The sequence below is a fragment of the Fusarium keratoplasticum genome, chromosome 2 (genome assembly GCF_025433545.1).
Source record: "Fusarium keratoplasticum isolate Fu6.1 chromosome 2, whole genome shotgun sequence".
Taxonomy (NCBI): Eukaryota; Fungi; Ascomycota; class Sordariomycetes; order Hypocreales; family Nectriaceae; genus Fusarium; species Fusarium keratoplasticum.
The window spans coordinates 4,117,834-4,137,226 of record NC_070530.1 but is presented as its reverse complement, the minus strand read 5'-3'; the positions used below and the strand labels follow the sequence as shown (position 1 = coordinate 4,137,226).

General features: G+C 47.4%; 5 protein-coding genes across 5 annotated transcripts; 2 read left to right on the top strand and 3 right to left on the bottom strand.

Annotated features, from left to right (window-relative positions):
* Positions 1-2,023: 2,023 nt before the first annotated feature.
* On the top strand, positions 2,024-6,771 carry NCS57_00318600 (ZEB2-regulated ABC transporter 1; the record flags this gene model as incomplete). The annotated part of the gene is made up of 6 exons (XM_053053196.1): positions 2,024-2,841; positions 2,897-3,064; positions 3,121-4,071; positions 4,123-4,996; positions 5,056-5,446; positions 5,519-6,771. 6 exons carry the CDS (start codon positions 2,024-2,026, stop codon positions 6,769-6,771), a joined length of 4,455 nt encoding a protein of 1,484 aa, XP_052918442.1.
* Positions 6,772-9,793: 3,022 nt separating this feature from the next.
* NCS57_00318500 (HET domain-containing protein) lies at positions 9,794-13,162 on the bottom strand (the record flags this gene model as incomplete). Its single annotated transcript, XM_053053195.1, has 1 exon — positions 9,794-13,162. One exon carries the CDS (start codon positions 13,160-13,162, stop codon positions 9,794-9,796), a length of 3,369 nt encoding a protein of 1,122 aa, XP_052918441.1.
* Positions 13,163-14,127: 965 nt separating this feature from the next.
* On the top strand, positions 14,128-15,085 carry NCS57_00318400 (uncharacterized protein; the record flags this gene model as incomplete). Its single annotated transcript, XM_053053194.1, has 5 exons — positions 14,128-14,304; positions 14,373-14,678; positions 14,733-14,820; positions 14,873-14,986; positions 15,045-15,085. 5 exons carry the CDS (start codon positions 14,128-14,130, stop codon positions 15,083-15,085), a joined length of 726 nt encoding a protein of 241 aa, XP_052918440.1.
* Positions 15,086-15,363: 278 nt separating this feature from the next.
* NCS57_00318300 (uncharacterized protein) lies at positions 15,364-15,873 on the bottom strand (the record flags this gene model as incomplete). Its single annotated transcript, XM_053053193.1, has 1 exon — positions 15,364-15,873. One exon carries the CDS (start codon positions 15,871-15,873, stop codon positions 15,364-15,366), a length of 510 nt encoding a protein of 169 aa, XP_052918439.1.
* Positions 15,874-16,298: 425 nt separating this feature from the next.
* Positions 16,299-18,620, bottom strand: NCS57_00318200 (HET domain-containing protein; the record flags this gene model as incomplete). The annotated part of the gene is made up of 1 exon (XM_053053192.1): positions 16,299-18,620. The coding sequence occupies one exon, from the start codon at positions 18,618-18,620 to the stop codon at positions 16,299-16,301; it is 2,322 nt and encodes a 773-aa protein (XP_052918438.1).
* Between the last annotated feature and the right edge of the window lie 773 nt (positions 18,621-19,393).

Sequence of the window (19,393 nt, the reverse complement as noted above, 5' to 3'; positions counted from 1 at the left end):
CGTCATGTCTAATACCAACCAGTGTCGTGTCACTGAGGCTTTGTTATGCGGTTTCCAAAGAATGAATAGTGGCGCCGTGTCTGATCCCAGAGCTGGACCGACTCCCGGTACATCCGTTTGGAATATATAACCAGTGGAATCCTGCGTTGTCCACCCAAATCAGATCCACGTACCAATCACCATGTCCCGACTCAAGAAACAGACGTGGTCGGCATTGTCCTTCGCCCTGAAAGCATTCTTATCTCTTTTTGCAATCATTCTCTTATATCAGGCATATTGGTTTTACAACGAACGGGAGGGGCCTTATCCTGTCGATAATGTCCTTGAGAATGACGCCATTCCCCTTCTTCACCCTCATGGCGGAAGCGAATGTTTACCAAACCTGAACTCTTCTCTGATCGCCGAATCAAATTTTATACGCGGGGCATGTCAACAGGTCGCTCCGTACCCGATGTCAGGGGTCCGTGTAGCGACAGTAACAGCTCACTTCGGGACTCCTCAAGAACACTACCAGAGAGCACTACAGACTCATCTGTTGCATAGCATGGTTCATGAGACGCGTCTCGAAGTCATGTGTCACCCCGTTGTTGACTCGCTCTGGAACAAACCCGCATTCATTCTATCTTTACTACTAGATGAGATGATGAAACCGGCTGAAGATCGCTTGGAATGGCTGTTCTGGGTGGACCGAGATACCCTGATCCTCGACCAATGCCGCCCCATCTCAAGCTTCCTCCCGCCTTCCGTTTCCAGCGAGCATCACGACACGGAGAGCAGAAAGAGAACAGATGACGAAACTCATTTGCTGGTGACAAATGACTGGAATGGGCTCAATAACGGCGTGTTCCTTGTCCGTGTCAATCAGTGGGCAATAGAACTCTTCAGCAATGTTGCTGCATTTCGGTACTATAGGCCGAATGTTTCGCTGCCATTCACGGAACAGAGTGCGATGGAAATTGTCATGAGCGAGCCGAAATTCCAGAGAAATGTGCAAGTTGTCCCTCAGGAATGGTTCAATAGCTATTCTAAGGGTACACCCACTGAATTTGAGGAGAGAAGGGATGAAGAAGGCTTGAAACACTACCACGCCCGGCGTGGAGACTTTCTGCTACATTTCGCAGGTCGCCCAGGCAGGGAGAAGTTGATCAATCAATGGACAAAGATGTTGAAGCGGACAAGGGGCGTATGGAAACCGGAACAAGTGCAGAGGAATGCCACTCAACATATACATGATTTCTGGTCTAAGCTGGGATTTTGAATAGAGTTATTAGGTGAAATCTGCTCTGTGTGAAGAGAGGTTAAATAAAAGCAACGCAGAAGTTAGTTAGATTTAATACATTTTTATTAGTAGTTAAGGCAAGTAAATGACTTTTCTTTCACATGGCTAAACCTGACTATGTAATAATAGATCTTGTAGTTATTATAATTAAATCTAAAGAGGTTATATAGTCTTATTTATACTAGCTTCGGTATAGGTATAGGTCGCCATTACGTGAGACTAGTCAGAAGGTGCAGGGTAAGCCAAGGGAAACATTGCGCTTTACCCCTTTCTCCATCGTGACACGTTCCTCCTTAATCGACGCGTGCCTGACTCGTCACCACAATGCGCTCCGGCATTAAAATCATCACAAGCAGTGGAATGATTGCAATTACCACAACAACCCTGGCACATTGGGGCTCTGCTTATGCCCGGTAAGGCTGAACTTACCCCATATGGCTCGGGCCGGCCTTAATCTGCCCGTGTCAGGCCACTTCTTTTATTACCCGTGGTTTTACGGCCGAGAGGCTTGCACAGAAAAGCCGGTCCGTCTATCTCCGTCTCCCTCTGCATCGCAAGTGATAAATCCGTAGCTTGTAATAATTGTTTAGTACGACTATTAAATGCTTTTATTCCTCATCATGTGCCCTAACTCACCCCAATAAAGTCAGCAGTCAACAATTGCCATCACAGCTACTCGTTGAGACTATCCGACTCCAGACATCACTTTCATTTTGAACTGGTTCGTTGATCCGGTAGGGCATAATGCCGAAACCATTGGAAAAACTGCCGTTCGCAGATGTTGGCAACTTTCCTTTACCGGGAACTGCTTCGACTCTTTCTGGCTCTACTAGCCCTAATGACCCCGAGAAGCTCCCACGCACATCAACCGATCGCGACCCTGATACGGGAAGTATCAATATGAACCAAAGACACTCAATCGTTCAGGAACTGGCTTGCCAGTATACTAAACAGTCAGCGATCTCCGTCGACGACTCATCCTCCATCTTTGCCAGCACCGATCCTAACTCTCCCTTGAACCCACGCGGGGACAAGTTCAACGCCCAAACCTGGGCCAAGACCATCGCCAAGGCAGCCAACGACCGAGGCCAAGGTTTTCGTCGTGTTGGGCTGTGTTTCCAAAACGTCAACGTCTTTGGGTATGGCACGCCGACTGACTTTCAGAAGGATGTGGGTAACGTCTGGTTGGCGTTGCCAGCCATGACGCGTCGTCTGTTTTCCAAGACAGCTGGTCAAACTCGCATTGACATCCTACGCCAGTTCGATGGTCTCATACGGCCAGGTGAGATGTGTGTTGTCCTGGGACCGCCTGGTTCAGGTTGTTCGACGTTTCTCAAGACCATCTCGGGCGAGACCAACGGCATTTACATCAACAAGGAGAATGCATACTTCAACTACCAAGGCATACCGGCTGACGAGATGCATACTGCGCACCGAGGTGATGCGATTTACACCGCTGAAGTTGATGTTCACTTTCCGCAGATGACCGTTGGAGAGACTTTGACCTTTGCTTCTCGTGCTCGGTGCCCAAGGGATCTGCCTGAAGGTGTAACTCGCAACCAGTACGTGTCCCCCATGTCAACATTTGGGAGTTCATACTAACATGAGACTGGACAGATACTGCGAACACTACAGGGACGTCGTCATGGCCATGTACGGCATCAGCCACACCGTCAACACCAAGGTCGGCAACGATTTCGAAAGAGGCGTATCTGGAGGCGAACGCAAACGTGTGACCATCGCCGAGGCGACTCTTTCGAACGCGCCTTTCCAATGCTGGGACAAGTAAGTCAGGACCTGACTCTACACCAAATTCGATTATGCTAACTATCTGTCCACAGTTCAACCCGTGGTCTCGACTCTGGCAACGCTATTGAGTTCTGCAAGACCCTCCGCCTCCAGTCCGAGCTCTTTGGCCAAACCTGTGCCGTCTCGATTTACCAAGCTCCACAAAGCGCATACGACCTCTTCGATAAAGCTACTGTCCTCTACGAAGGCCGGCAGATCTACTTTGGCCCAGCATCCAAGGCCAAAGAATACTTCATCAACCTCGGATTCGAGTGCCCAGCCCGTCAGACCACCCCCGACTTCCTTACATCCATGACGTCGCCGACGGAACGTGTTCCCCGCGCTGGATGCAGTCCTCCACGAACACCCGACGAGTTTGCAGCAGCCTGGAAGGCTAGCATCGAATACAAAGCCCTGCAAGCCGAGATCGAACAATACAAGACGCAGCACCCTCTCAACGGACCCGACGCCGAGACTTACAGACAACTCAAAAAGTCTGCTCAATCCAAGGGTCAGCGTCTCAACTCGCCCTACATCCTGACTTATTCCCAACAAGTCCAACTCTGTCTCTGGCGAGGATTCAAGCGCCTGATTGCAGATCCATGGATGACTGTCGGAATGCTCATTGCAAACCTGGTCCTCGGCCTGATTGTCTCTTCCTTGTTTTACAACATGCAGATAGACACCGGCTCATTTTTCACCCGCGGTTGCGTCCTCTTCGTTTCTATTCTCTTCAACGCCTTTGCATCAGCCCTTGAGATCATGACGCTATATGACCAACGACCTATTGTTGAAAAGCATTCCCGTTATGCATTCTATCATCCGTCTGCCGAGGCATATGCTTCCGTCCTCGTCGATCTCCCGTACAAGGTCCTCAACGCCATTGTGTTCAACCTGGTCTTTTACTTCATGACCAACCTCCGTCGAGAGCCCGGGCCTTTCTTCTTCTACCTGTTTGTGGTGTTTCTCATCGTCATGGCCATGTCTGGCGTTTTCAGATCAATGTGAGTATGGTTAAAGGGATGAAATCCAAGCAAGTACTAACGGAGTAACAGTGCCTCCATGTCGCGCACCGTATACGAAGCCGAGATTCCTTCTGCAGTTCTGTTGATTGCCTTGATTGTCTTTACCGGCTTCGTTATCCCTGTCGATTACATGCTGGACTGGTGCCGATGGATCAACTACCTGAATCCCGTGGCCTACGGCTTTGAGTCACTCATGGTCAACGAATTCCACAACCGAGATTTCAAGTGTTCGACTTACATCCCCGACTACGCCGATGCCCACTCAAACTCCGTGGCATGTAACGCCATTGGTGCCATCCCAGGCCAGGCATATGTCAACGGAGACGCCTACATCAACTCAGCATACAGCTACTACCATGCTCACAAATGGAGAAACGTCGGTGTTGTAATTGCGATGATCATTTTCAATCACGCTGTCTACTTTATCGCTACCGAGTACATCACAGCCAAGAAGTCCAAGGGCGAAGTCCTTGTTTTCCGCAAAGGCTTTGTCCCGCCAACTTCCGTCAAGGCCGACAACGACATCGAAAAGTTTACTTCCGATTTTCCAACTGTTGTGAGAAAGCCCGACAACACCGCCCTAAACAGCAAGGGAGCATTCCAAGGTTCGGTCAGCGTCTTCCATTGGAACAGCGTCTGCTACGACGTCAAAGTCAAGAAGCAGCCTCGACGCATTTTGGATCACGTGGATGGTTGGGTGAAACCCGGCACACTCACGGCCTTGATGGGAGTTTCAGGCGCGGGAAAGACGTCGCTATTGGATTGCTTGGCTGACCGAGCTGGTACGGGTGTTATCACTGGTGAGATGTTGGTGGACGGAAAGATGCGCGATCACAGCTTTCAGCGCAAGACAGGCTACGTTCAACAACAAGATCTGCATCTTGAGACGAGTACTGTGCGAGAGGTACGTTGGCACCATGCCATGGCTGAGATTCCGAACTCATTTCTAACTTGAGTAAACAGGCGTTGGAATTCTCGGCTCTTCTCCGTCAACCAGCCAGCACACCAAAAAAAGAGAAGCTAGCCTACGTGGACGAAGTGATCCGTCTGCTGGACATGGAAGAATACGCCGATGCAGTTGTCGGTGTTCTAGGCGAAGGCCTGAACGTCGAGCAACGCAAGCGTTTAACCATTGGCGTTGAACTCGCTGCGAAGCCACCTCTCCTTCTTTTTGTCGACGAGCCAACGTCAGGTCTTGACTCACAGACCAGCTGGGCTGTCTTGGATCTGCTTGAGAAGCTATCCAAAGCTGGGCAGAGCATCCTCTGCACGATTCATCAACCTTCTGCTATCCTGTTTCAGCGGTTTGATCGTCTCCTCTTTCTTTCCAAGAACGGCCGCACTGTTTACTTCGGTGAGTACCCTTCTTTATTCGGTCATTTCTCTACCCAGACATGTTTGCGATGGAAGACTAACCGCGCTCTAGGCGACATTGGTGACCACTCCAAGACTCTCACCGATTACTTTGAGCGAAACGGCGCCCCGGCTTGTCACCCTGGAGAAAACCCAGCCGAATGGATGCTCGAAGTAACTGGGGACGCCCCAGGAAGTCAGTCCGACACTGACTGGCATCAAATCTGGCGTTCCAGCCCCGAGTATCAGGCCGTCCAGGCCGAATTGGCTCGCCTACGGTCTCTTGGCACTGACCGCTCATCCACTGGCGATGTCCACGACGCTGCTTCCTATCTCGAATTCGCCGCACCTCTGTCGGACCAATTCCTCATCGTCATTCGTCGCGTCTTCCAACAATATTGGCGTACACCGACTTACATCTACTCCAAATTCGTCCTCTGCATTTCCGTCAGCCTATTCATCGGCCTCGTGTTCCTCAACGCTCCTCTCACGATTCAAGGTCTGCAGAACCAGATGTTTGCTCTTTTCGAATTCTGCAGTATCCTAGGACAACTGGTACAGCAGCAACTCCCACATTTCGTTACGCAGCGGAACCTATATGAAGTGCGTGAACGTCCTTCAAAGACGTATTCTTGGAAGATCTTCATGTTCAGCCAGATCATTGTCGAAATCCCCTGGAATATCCTCGCTTCTGTTTTCATGTGGGCGTTTATTTACTTTCCTGTTGGAATGTATAAAAACGCCGACGCAGCCGGCCAAAGCGCGGAGAGAGGCGCTCTGTCCTGGCTTCTTTTCCTCCAATTTCTTATGTTTACATGTACTTTTGCCAACATGTGCATTTCCTTTGCTGATTCAGCTGAAGGCGGAGGCAGTGCCGCTAACCTCCTCTTCATGCTGGTCTTTTTCTTCTGTGGCGTCCTGGCCTCACCTACCTCGATGCCTGGTTTCTGGATTTTCCTCTACAGAGTTTCGCCGCTCAACTATTGGATCTCGGCTGTCTTATCCACCGGAATCGCTAATGTGGATGTTACCTGTGCGGTCAATGAGTATACCACCATCATTCCGCCGGCGAACCAGACTTGTAGCGACTACATGGCCAAGTACATGTCAACCATGGGAGGTTACTTGCTGGATCCTGATGCCATGAGCGATTGCAAATACTGCAAGATGAAGGAGACGAACACCTACTTGGCCGCCATTAGCTCTCACTACGACGACAGATGGCGCAATTTCGGTATTGGCTGGACTTACATTGTTTTCAACGTCATTGCCGCCTTGGTTTTGTACTATTTGGTTCGAATGCCCAAGAGGAATAAGAAGCTCTAGCCCGGTGTCGGATCGATGGGGTGGGAGAAAGGAGATGAATCCTCAACACTTACTTTCACTTATATAACTTTAGATAATGGGATTGGACTCTCGCATGAGATGTTCTGGGGAAAGGAAAGTTGCTTGTAGTAGATATTTCGAAACTGATAAGGTGGTAATGGGGAGGTGGCGGACGCAGAGAGGCATAGATGCTGTGTAAGCAGCTTGGCCGGGAAGGTATGAAATCGCAACTCAGATAATACAGCAGGGCAGTAGAGATTATCTGGCTTTGTCATATATATAGAAAGATGATTTTAACTGTATTACTCTTCCTAATTTGTATGTTATCCTTTTCGAGTGCCAACTAGGATAATAAATCAAATGGCAATATTACTCGTCTTAACAATTCCGGATTAATTAGGTTAGGCAGTCCATACGTGCACCACCGGCGGTGCGAATCAGATCTGTTATATAAACCTGACTTATATATATATATAAGCAAGAGATATCCCTCTCTTATTTATTAAAATAATATTTATAATAATATAGTATTTCCTAAGGTATAAATCTATTATATTAGGTATATATTAATAAAAGATTAAAAAGTATATAACGTACATAATAAGCGAGTGTCACAGTCATGCGAGTGTCACAGCTAGACTGTGCACTAAAACTAGGATTTTTAAACTTTAATAAAAACTTAAATAAAATAGCTAGAAACTTAAAAAACAGTTTTTAGCTATTTAACTTATAAATAAGCTATATTTAATTTTTATAGATTTTTAAAAAATTTCCTTTATAGAGAAATAGCTATTTATACAGTGCGAATATACTTTTTCCTAAACTACCCTATAAGGCATTTTTCTAATAATCTAGAAAAATTAGAGTTAGTAATAAATTATATAATTAAGCTCACTCCCAATTTTGAGCTAATTTAGACATAGTTTGAATTTTCTAGAATTATTTTAAAAAACCTAGTTTTAAGACCTAAACTAAAACTGTGACACTCGCTTGTCTGTGACACTCGCTTATCATATACGTTCTTCACGTACTTGATAAGCAAGTGAACCACTCAAGCAAGTGAACTGTCACGACCCAACACACTCAGAGGCCACGTGACTAAGGAAGGGACCCACCGTATCGACCAATCACTACCGGATCAGCCTGGATCATGCCAAGACATCGTGATTCCTCTGTGATCCTTAGCAGGCTCACAACTGGATCACGACTGACGCTCCGTGAGCCATCGTGAGCCAGTCTGATCGCCTTAGTATATAGAACACGCTCATTACACTTTCTCATATAGTAGCTACCTCAGCTATCAATACAACTTGGTTACACTCAATACCCTTGAGCACATTACCAGACGTGACTTATACCCTCTGTCTCAGAGTACGCTACCTAATCCTCTGCCAACATAAACCCAGCACGACCGGTTTATCCCTTAGGAAATACCCTCTCGTCATATGAACCACGTATGTTTTTATATAAAAAGCTAAATTTTAAAAATTTATTAAAAATTAAAATCTAGCCTAAAATAGTTATAAATTTAGAATTATATTTATTATAGAATATATTATTATATAAAGATTTATAAAAAATTATAATTAAATAAATTAATAAGGAGTATAAAAAAAAGTAAATCTATATTATATACTTAGCTATTTCTTTATAAAGGGATTTTTTAAGAAATATATAAAAAATATAAATTATAATAAATATTATAACGTATATGATAAGCAAGTGTCACAGTCATGCAAGTGTCACAGCTAGACTGTGCACTAAAACTAGGATTTTTAAACTTTAATAAAAACTTAAATAAAATAGCTAAAAACTTAAAAAGAATAATTTTAGCTATTTAACTTATAAATAAACTATATTTAATTTTTATAGATTTTTGAAAAATTCCCTTTATAGAGAAATAGCTATTTATATAGTGCGAATATACTTTTTTCTAAACTACCCTATAAGGCATTTTTCTAATAATCTAGAAAAATTAGGGTTAGTAATAAATTATATAATTAAGCTCACTCCCGATTTTAAGCTAATTTAGGCTAAGGTCGAATTTTCTAGAATTATTTTAAAAAACCTAGTTTTAAGACCTAAATTAAAACTGTGACACTCGCATAACTGTGATACTTGCTATACATATACGTTATTATAAAATATAAAATATAATTATATAAGTATTTAAAACTTAAATTTTATATAAATATTTATTTTTATTTTTATATATAAGATTATTAAAAAAATTTTATTACTTTTATTTATATTTATTAGTTATTTTATATTATATTAATAAGTTTTTAGTTTTTTCTTATATATAATTATTAATTATTAAATAACGTATATGATAAGCAAGCGTCGCAATTAAGTAAGCGTCGCATCTATACTGTGCATTAAATTTCTAAATTTTAAGGCTTAATAAAAACTGCAATAAAATAGCTATAGATTTAAAGAGAAAATTTTAATAAATCTAACTATAAGATAAACTATATATAATTTTCTAGGATTTTTAAAAAATTCCTATATAGAGAAAAAGCTATATATACAGTGCGAATAGCCTTTTTTCTAAACTACCTTATAAGGGATTTTTTTAAAATTTCTAGGAAATTATAATAGATTTATTTTAGCTTAATTAATCTAATTATAAGTTATAAGCTAATAGAAACTTAAGCTAAATTTCTTAGAATTTTTAAAGCTATTTTAAAATTTAGTATAAATCCCACTATAGGGTAAAATGCGACGCTTGCTTGACTGCGACGCTTGCTTATTATGTACGTTAATATAAGTAATAAATATTAATTATTTTTAATTTAAGTATAATTAGATATATTTTATTTATTTAATAAAATATAATTAATATTAACTTAAAAGGCAATATTAATTAAATATTATATATTAAAAAGCTAAGTTTTTTTATTTAAAAAAAAAACTTTTAAAATTTATTTTTTAAAATATAGAAAATTTAACTAAGACCCGCGGCGACACCTACACATACGTGTTAATCCTAACCCGAAATGCACTACTAATAATACTTCTCTTAAGTCTTCTTAGTATGCAACCCTAAGCGGAATAGATTTGCAAAACCCCTTCTTCTGCGGTAAGTATTCCTAGCGCCTGGATTCATTCCCTCTGCTGTAAAGCTGTGATCCTGCTGCCCCGTGGCGGAAACGGGAGCCGTAGTTGTGATATATGTTCTCTCTAAATCTGCACTGGAACTCATTGCGGGAACACCTGGAGCGTTGCTAACCACTCCCCTTCCTGCGGTCAGTTCGGCAACTGGCAAAAAGTCCCCCGTAGAAGGCGCAACGAAGAATGGCGTATACCCCGACTGGGAAACCGTGGCTGTGGCTTGGCTGAACATTGCCTGGATCTGAATCGCTCGCTCGGAGTTTACTCCACGTGAAATCTTGTTGGGATTCGACGGTTGCAGAGAACGTCGTTCAGGCTTTGCTCCGTCTCCAGTTTCCTGCTTGAGAGCCTTGACGAATTGGAGCATTTTTCTTTCTCCCCGAAGTTGAGCTATCTCGAGCAGGGTCTTCGCCGAGCTCACTAGGCGTGTTGAAGTTCCATCCTCGTCTGGCTCCAGGACAAATTTTGCTGACAGCGCTGCGCTTGCTCCGGCAGAGACAAGCATCTGCGCACATTTAAGTTGGCCTGCTGCCACGGCAAGATGAAGTGGTTTTACCTCGGAGCCAGCGTCAGCGTCCGCTCCGAATGAGAGTAAGGCCTCGAGGCAATTGGAATGCCCAAAGAAAGCGGCGTAGTGAACTGGATTGAGTCCGAGCGTTGGCGTCTCCAGGTGTGGGCTCGCACCCGCCTTTAACAAGCAACAGCAAGCTCTTTCTTGTCCTTCGCGGCAAGCTGCATGTAGTGCGGTTAGTCCCCAGTCATCGCCCAGGTTGATCTGGGCCCCAAAGTCTAGTAGAAGTAGAATGGTGCTACAGGATCCGCCTACGGCGGCATGCCACAGCGGGGTCCTGCCATAGTTATCGACGTAGTCAACCTGGCGGATAAAGTCTGACCTGAAGGTATCGACGACCTTGTGAAAACCAGCGTTGCGGTTATACGCTGCGTTCCTTTTATCGGCAAGCTTGATGAAGAGTCTGATCAGCTGGTCAGCGCCAACGGCTGCAGCCCGGTGCAGGACGGTTTCTCCGATATCATTCCTCGAGAAGAGATATGTCAGGCTCTCTTCGGATGGTAGATAAGCGCAGAAGAGCTGAAGGCCGCTGCACTGTCTATCAAAAGGAGCATATGCTGCCAACAAGTGTAGGGGTGTTTCGAGCAAGCCCTGTGTTCTCTGGTCATATAAATGTAATGATGGGTGACTGAGGAGGCAACGCATCACATCTAGATTTGCTAGCGCGGCGGCGAGATGCATTGGTGTCCAGCCGTGTATTTTGTGAGAAGCAGCATTGGGAATCGTATCCATAATACGATGGCATAGTCGAGCATCACCCTTAGCAACCGCCGAGTGTAAATGGCCTGCAACCTGGCCTCTTTCCACTTCGCCATCAACCAGGAAAAGCTTTGCTATCTTGTGACCGGCGTTCCAATCCTTGGATGACATCTGGGCTCCCCTTGTGCGAACACCACGGAGTTCTCCGGCCGCAAGTGAATTGTGCGTATGAAGCGGGTCTTGAATAGAAAAACGAGCCATCAGGTGTTTGTGGTAGATCTTGATACCTAGCGGCTCGGCCAATTCATCAATCCGGCTCAGTTCCCGCATGGTACAGATCTCGGGCTTCGCGAGCACTGATATAGAGAAGTAGCTTCGAGTTTGTAGCTGAACAGCCGTAATCCTCGCATCGGAAAGCACTAGGGCGTCCTCACCCAACCTGAACTGGAGGCTGAACCAGTGTTGTGGTGCGTCTTCCTGGCATGCCTGTTGTTTTATGTCCGCGTTGATTTTCTCGAAGGCTGCTTTCAACGACTCGCCGCGACAGCGACGCTGGAAACACCAGGCTTCCCACTTCATAGTGAAGACTTGATTCAGCCCAACCGCGACATCAACCTTCTGCTCTCGCTTCATCAAGTTATGGAATCTGAAAATACCGACAATTTCGGTGTTCCTAGAGAACGCGGGTCTTAAAGTCAATGTGTCAGGGTTCCAACGCTCCTCAGGGAAAGCCTCTTCGAACTGGTAGATGGTGCTGGACCCGTCCAGGACGTCGGCTGGGACGATATCTACGGGTGCCGGGATCCGTAACTCTGGGATATGGTAGACCGGCTTCTCTCTGACATAAATCGTTCGATAGCCTTCGATATGGCTAGGAACCTGGTAATCCACCGGGGATAACAGCTTCCGGTATCCCGGCCACACTCTAGCGTACTGATCATAGCCCAGCCTTCTGAGCCACAGAACCGGGCAGAATTCCTGATCTCCAATTCTGACGAAACAGTCGAGGATCGCAAAGTAGTCTTCGGCTCCAGTCGCATAGTATGACTCCAGATCAGGCCGAAGATAGATCTGCACGCAGAGACCGTGGCTTGTCCTGCATATAGGAACGCTCTGCGTCGTTGGAGAAGGTGGGAAGTTTTGAATTCCAACGGCGTCTTTGAATTGAATCGGTGATTCAGCAAAAAGGCCGTAGAGGCTGCGTCCGTCGTCGGCCGCGGGCTCATAAGACGTCCACGAGAAGATAGACTGGTCTGATGTTCTTTTGATGATCTCTTCCTGCAACCTCATAAAGGCACGTTTGCCTTCGCCATAGAGTAGAGGCAAGTTGACGTCAAATATTCCCAATAGAGAGTAGGCGATATCTTCGCTTCTTGTCGTCTGTCGGTAGGACGCCCACCGCATGCGGTTAGCCACTGACAGCTGAGCCAGACGTTTTCGGCCACGAAGAATGGAGCTTTCGATGCTCGTTATCTTTGAGAGGATGTCAATGAACTTGTCTTGATCATCTTTGCTGCCCAGGTAACTCCAGTCTCTCGCTCTGAATTGCAGGTCACGAGGAGCAATTAGTTCCTGCAAGGTCCAGCCCCGTGTAAACCAACGACTGTGGCGGAATTGGGAACCCGCCGCTCCGGGCCGTTCCTCCTCTGCAGGTGGCACATCCACGAGGTAGACATAGCATCTCGCCGATCTCTTGTACCACCTGAACATGGAGTTAATTGCTTCCTGTAGCTCTGCACTGCTTGTTTTGTCTATGCAGCAAGTGTCGACCCAGATGTACTTATAGCCATCTTGAGCTGCAAGCATAGCGACATTTTTGACTTTGGCGTACCCTTTCTTTTGGCTAAGGCCCTCAGAAGACCTCCAATTGCCAACTGTCCTGCAGAGTCTCATCTCCTGGAGAGTGACCTCTTCATCGCCCCAAGTATGAGAAAGGATAGCATATTCAGGGATTGCATTATCGAAGAACTCGACAAGCTCAAGGTCGGCCGTGTGAAGTAGTCGCATCGAATCTGAGTAGAATGTGGCAGAACAGCCCACAACCTTCGAACCTCGCCCAGAGTCCAGCCACAATGGGGGAGCGGTGACAGAAGTCAAAGAAAATCAATATGATATAGATCTCAGCGGTAACTGCAAGGAGCGTTCGATGTCGACCGCTAACTTGGGGAGGCTCAAGAGGTAGAAACATGCATTGCTATCGTAAATATCTCGAACCCCTCTTTGTGCCAGCCACGTTTTTCACACGCGAGACATATTATCTAATCGGACTGGTCTATGGCATCGAGGACGGAAAAAATCCGGTCCAGCATGTCCATCTGTACTGCCAATGGCTGGTCGGTCTGGCGGCCAATGATGGCGATTTTACATTACAGATCCGCGACCGCGGATATGCTCTCAGGTCAATGTATGTCTTCGCGGCTGAGATGTAACACTTCAACAAACTCGTGCTCCTTGTAGGAGATTAGAGATCGTTCAATCTGAGTCTCTACTACGATGTTGAATCTGGCCCTGACAGCTTCTGGGTCAGTCAGGGCAACCTCGTTAAGACTGTATCCATGTCGTGCGCAGTCAGTCAGTTCGCCTCGCCTGCGTCCCAGAAACGTGTGAGGGTGTCTCGCATTTCGACATGTCCAAGCACGTGCCCGTAGGCATTCGAATATCAGCCGATCCAGGAGAGCAGAGCCCCTCCTCGAACATTGCCATCTCACCCATCCAGGCCGTGCACCATGACGAGCTTCGCCCACTTCACTTATTCGAATTCGAGCATTTGGGAGCGCCTAGAGCATGACTGCAGAACCTCCCACACCTGATGAATGCCCTGTTTCGGTCAGCTGGCGTTTGCTATCCATGCCGGTATCTCCATTCTTGAAAAGGTTGCCGGCCGTCAAACCATGACGAGCCTTGGAACGGCGCTTGTTCAAGCATGACTTCTTGGAGGTAACGGCTTTCGATTCCATGGAGACCAGGATCAAATGGCTGAATATGTGGACGAGTTCCTCCGCGCCATTCGGGGCAACTTCCCTCGTGTCATCTTGGACAGCCTGGGTGGCCCTGACGTGATTGCTGAAGCGAGACGCATCCCATGCCAGAATCGCAGCTTCTCCCAATACAACCCCAAGAGAGCTGGCGGGATCTATTACAATCAGTCTGTATGTAGTTCACAGTCCAGTTGCGAATGTATTACACTGATCGCCCCCCATACTGATTCATCCCCTAGCGAGTCTCCCACATGGCGTCGGCTGGTCGGGAGGCCAACGAGACAAGCCCTGACGGCAGAAAAATGGCCGCTCGCTTTAGGACACTTCTATTTATGTTTGCTATAGCCACTGCTCATGAGCTTACCCACCTCTTTGTCGGATACCTTGCTCAAGGACAGGACACTACACAGTCATACACACCGCCAACCCTGTCGTATTTGAACTATGCCGGACCCAGCTGGGGTGAGTCTGGACGCTGGCTGGAGAGCCATTTATTAGGTGGTTCAGTTGAATTCTATAGAGACATTTTGGATGACGATGGTCAGGTATGTTGAGCCTTGAAGATTCTATTGCGAATCCCTTGAGCTGATTGGGAAAAGGCCGGTATCCCATACGTTCTTGATTCAAACGCCCTTGCGCCAAAGATTGGACTAACTTGCGTGTTCCAACTCGTGACGAGCATCGGAGGTGATCGGGCCACTTCAAATAATAAGTCTGCTTGAACTAACGCATCTGAAAGAGTTCCATACCTTCCCCTTCATTACGACTGGCAAGGCCCTCACGGCCGAGGAGAGGAGAGAGAGAGGTTTACTTAGCATGGGCTCGGAATACGTTAATGGACCACAGGCAGGTGGTACGTTTATGCGCTCGAGGTGGGAAGGGCCGGCACCGTTGTATGACATCTCAGCCAGCGAGCTTTGTCGGGTCCCTCTCGAGCCGAGACGGGTCTTAATGAAGATCCGCGTAGCCTAATACACATAGACTACAAACTACATACGATTACGCTTCCTGAACAGAGTTTTCTCATAAAGCACTACCCGCGCAGTGCAAGCCTTGAAAAACCCAGTCCTAGCTGGTCCTCGTCGATGTGATAGCACTGCCTGGGCCTCTTGGATAAACTCAGACGGCCAACCATGGTCACGCACCTTGCAAGAGAGACCGTGGAAAGAGCCACTAGACTAGACATTTGGACAGGTCTACACGGCGGCAGCACTCATCAGAGCCCCCGTTTCACTTGCTGTTGGTCGATGCCCAGGCTGGAGTCGTTCCATGCTTGGTCCTCAGCACACTCCCCCCGTCCTCCTCAGCCGTGACCATCATCATCGCACTAGACCAGTACGGCATCAATAGTTGATAGCCACCATCGGGATGATGCCGCGGCACCATTAACTCCCAGTCATTCAGAACTCCAGCAGTTGCAAGCATGCCATTGCCGCCGTCGTGGCCCATGTACACCCTGGCCTTTGTGTTGAAAAAGCCAATGTAATTGTGGCTATCGACGCATAGCCAGTGGTTGTTGGCGCTGGGGTCTTTTTCAATGTCTTGGAGGTAAAGGCCGGTACTCGTGAGGGTGATGGCACGGTCGGTGCCCTTTTCGATGATCATATACGTGTTGCCAGGCCAGGGGATCTGGTAGCTGCGGCTGTAGCGGGGGTCATCACCCGCGACGGTGGTTGATGGAGGTGTCAAGATGGAGGCAGCACTTGTTGAAGTCTCCGTCTTGATATCGTCTTGATCCATGGTGAGTGAATCTCGTGGTTTGTGGTGATTGTGCGAATTCGGAGCCTCGCCCTCTTGTTTCATACCTGCAGGCTGAGCGACGCGGTGACAGATGAGCAAATTAAATGGCACCGTTAGCCGCTGAACCCCGCACAACAATGACTTCGATACTGACAGTACTTGAGAGTGGTCGGCCTCCCTGACACAGTGTTGATGACGCGATGCTAAGATTCGGCGACTGAGATCCCATCTATTTAGCTATACCAACCCAAGCACCTTAACTATAGCGTGTCTAATACAGTGTCATGGAGCATCGGGTTTTAATGCCGTCATGAATTGATAACTACATTGTTTGTTCTTGTAGCTGATGCCCTGTCTTGGAGACGTGCCATGAGAATCCACAACAACAGCAGTGCCGTGTGCTCAAAGTCAAGATTCTCGAAACTCTATCCCAGAATCACCATCTCCCACTTCGGCTCTAAGCGAACCCAATCCATCTCCTCAATGACGACCACCCCAAGCCGACTCCAGATGCCCGAACCAGGTACGCTTTGCTCGACAACCAAGACATTCAGCTTCCCTGTCTCCTTAGCGCTAGCAATCTCATATTGTCGAGATATAAAGATCAAATCCACAGTCTGTGTCTCCTCAGCTGGTTTCAAACTCGATCCATCATCCTCGTAACGGGAAGCATCTTTAAAGCTTTGGCTGAAGGACGCATCCAGCTCGAGTACCTGGTCCTGGACGTGTAACAGGAGCTTATCTTCCCCAACTTTGGCTTTCACCACGGCATGGCTTGTCCAGAAAATAAGACGGCCAGTGTCATACGCAAGCGTAGTCTGTCTTTCTGCCTCAGAGATGCCAAGGCTCTCCATCCTTGAGACCATCAAGTCGTCAGTAGCAATCGGCCCCTTGACCACACTCTCCCCCTTCCACTTCAAACCAGAATCGCCAGCCTGCCCCAAACCCTCAACGAGCCGAACTTCGCCATCGCTTAGCAGCATATAAAAGACCAGCTCCGCACCCGTCTCTCCCTTGTTCGTCTTTCCCCATAGCTCACGATTGTGCAGAATTGAGCCGATGAGCCCCGTCCAGCTAAGCCATGACCAGCTGGGGTACGGCACCTCTCGAACCTTTCCATCACCACAAACGACTCGATGCTTCTCCTCTCGACGCGAGTTTCCACCCTGCCATGTAAGGGCTTGATCAAACAGCTCCGTTGGGAGACCCCAGTGTATCGTTTCGTTATTCAAGTGCTCATAGCGACGTACGACGCCCAAAAAAGCAGGCAATACGTCGGCAGAGAAAGTGAACTCGCGGATACTAAACTGCAAAATATACGTCGCCAGGGCCTCTTTGGAGAACTTGGGATCTCCATCATCCCACTCGTCGTTGCATCCAAAAGCCAAGGACAGAACTCGTACTCGAGGCTTTGGAAGTTCAAGTATCACCTCCTCATCCCACATGGCATCTTCGCAGACCCAAAAGACCTGAGACTGGGTAAACACCATGACGCGTCTAGATAAGATGCGCTCTTGAAACGTCCACCCGCGAGTGTTCCAAGTAGATCTCTCGAGAGGGGCATTGACGAACAAGCCAGCGGTGGGTGCAAGATGGAATCCTTCTGGCGATAAACGGACTGAGCGTTTGAAGATGTCGCGTTCTCGCCCTGGGAGTCCGGACAGTCCGGATTCTGAATCTTCTCCACAAGCAGCAATGATTGTAAAGAGGGCACGCGAGTAGACTAGGTCCATCCGCGACGTCTGATGACTCAGATCCTGAATATCATCCTGGATGATGCACAGAGCGTCAACCCAGAGATATCGCTCTCCCATCTTAGAGGTGAGCTCTATGGCGTCCTCCACTGTTTTAGGAAGAGACACACCATCGAGGCCGTCGACCTGAGTAAGCCGAGAAAAGTTCCCGTTCGTCAACCTTCTTTGGATCTGTTGTTCATGCGCCTGGCTGCCCGCTCCCCAAACGTAACTGAGAGCAATGTACCGGCTTTGAGCAGGCAGGTTCACAACCCGACGTTCCTTAACATCGATAGCTCTGAATGGCTCAAGCCAAGTGTCATCGCTTCCAGCAAGCCAGGCCGGGTTGCAACACTTATCTCCATGCTCTCTCTCGCACTTGTCGAGCCAGCCCTTGACGAGAGAAATGTCCAAGTGCTCGCCAACCTGCCGACCAGACCCCTGGGGCGAGATGAATCGGCCATTCAAATCGAACTCTCCAGGACCGTTACTGGAGTCTCCCTTTGACCAAATAGCGTGTAGTCGAACCCAGTCGGTCGCCATGAAGGAAAGAACAGCATAAGGATTCGGCTCCAACCTGAGCAGCAACCGATGAACATACAAGGGATCTTTCCTTTCAGCGAGTCTGACGTTCGCTACATCATCTTGAACTTCGCAGAAAAACTGAGACTCAATAGAGCACTTGATTTCCTTACCAACCCAGGTGACACGCATGCCATATTCTTCAACCTCCGGGTCTGCCTCTTCCTCACGGTTCTCAGGGAGGGGCTTGCGTCTATAAAAGACATCCGCAAAGTGCTTCCGGGGTGTTCTCTTGTGCCGCTCTCTCAGTGAGTCGACTATGAGGCTGCATACTGGGCATTTTTCTGATCGAGATATGATGCCTTTGAGAGTCCCTAGGGGTGTGCTGCGTGATGGATCATCGGGACCAGGTGTCGCCGCAGGTGCGTAGATCAGCTTTTGAAAGTCAACAGCGGCACAAGTGCTGCATAGCTCGTTGTTTGACGACGTCATCGGAGAACCACAATCCTATCTGTCAAGGAGTGTCTATTGCCAAGGCAACAATACGACGAGAAATACGATAATCCCGCAAGCGTCACGTGTGCTAGGCACTCACTGGTCTGTCCCAGGTTGGGCGTGGCCAATCATGGCCGTGTAAGCTTACTCTGCTGCCTACAGCTTGCATGTCCGCGGATCCCATCCAAGCAAGTCTGACACTCTGAAATTGGGTCGATTCAGAAGCCATTATAAGCTTGAGAAGTCGATTACTCATCGTGAATGTGGTAATAATACATAATATGAAGATAAAATAGGGTTCTGCATTAGAGTTCGTGACCTATTCCCGAGGCTCTGAGCACAAAAAGAGACAGTGACAACGGTGGAATTTCACTGTCGAATCATGGGCAGACAGGGACTCGAACCCTGGACCACTTCCGTAATTGTTATATCAAGACAATTGAAGTATTATTCCACTAAACCATCCGCCCTCATCGCGAAGTTTCAATGTCCCCTTAAAAGCGTTGCGAACCAGAGCTCGTGCTGTTAATAGTGACGTACCCTAGAGCCACCAAGAGCCCACCATTGCCATGGTAACCCTTTGCACCACCATATAATATTGAATGCTCCCCTGATTCAACTTTGTTCTGATCATCCTGTGTTCAAATTTGCATCCGGTTGCACTTGTTACACCTCTGATCAGGGCTCATCCATCAACTCACTCTTTTCGTCCAATCCGGTCCACTTGGGTTTTCCGTCCGGAATATCCACAACTCTTTGCGGATAAAAGA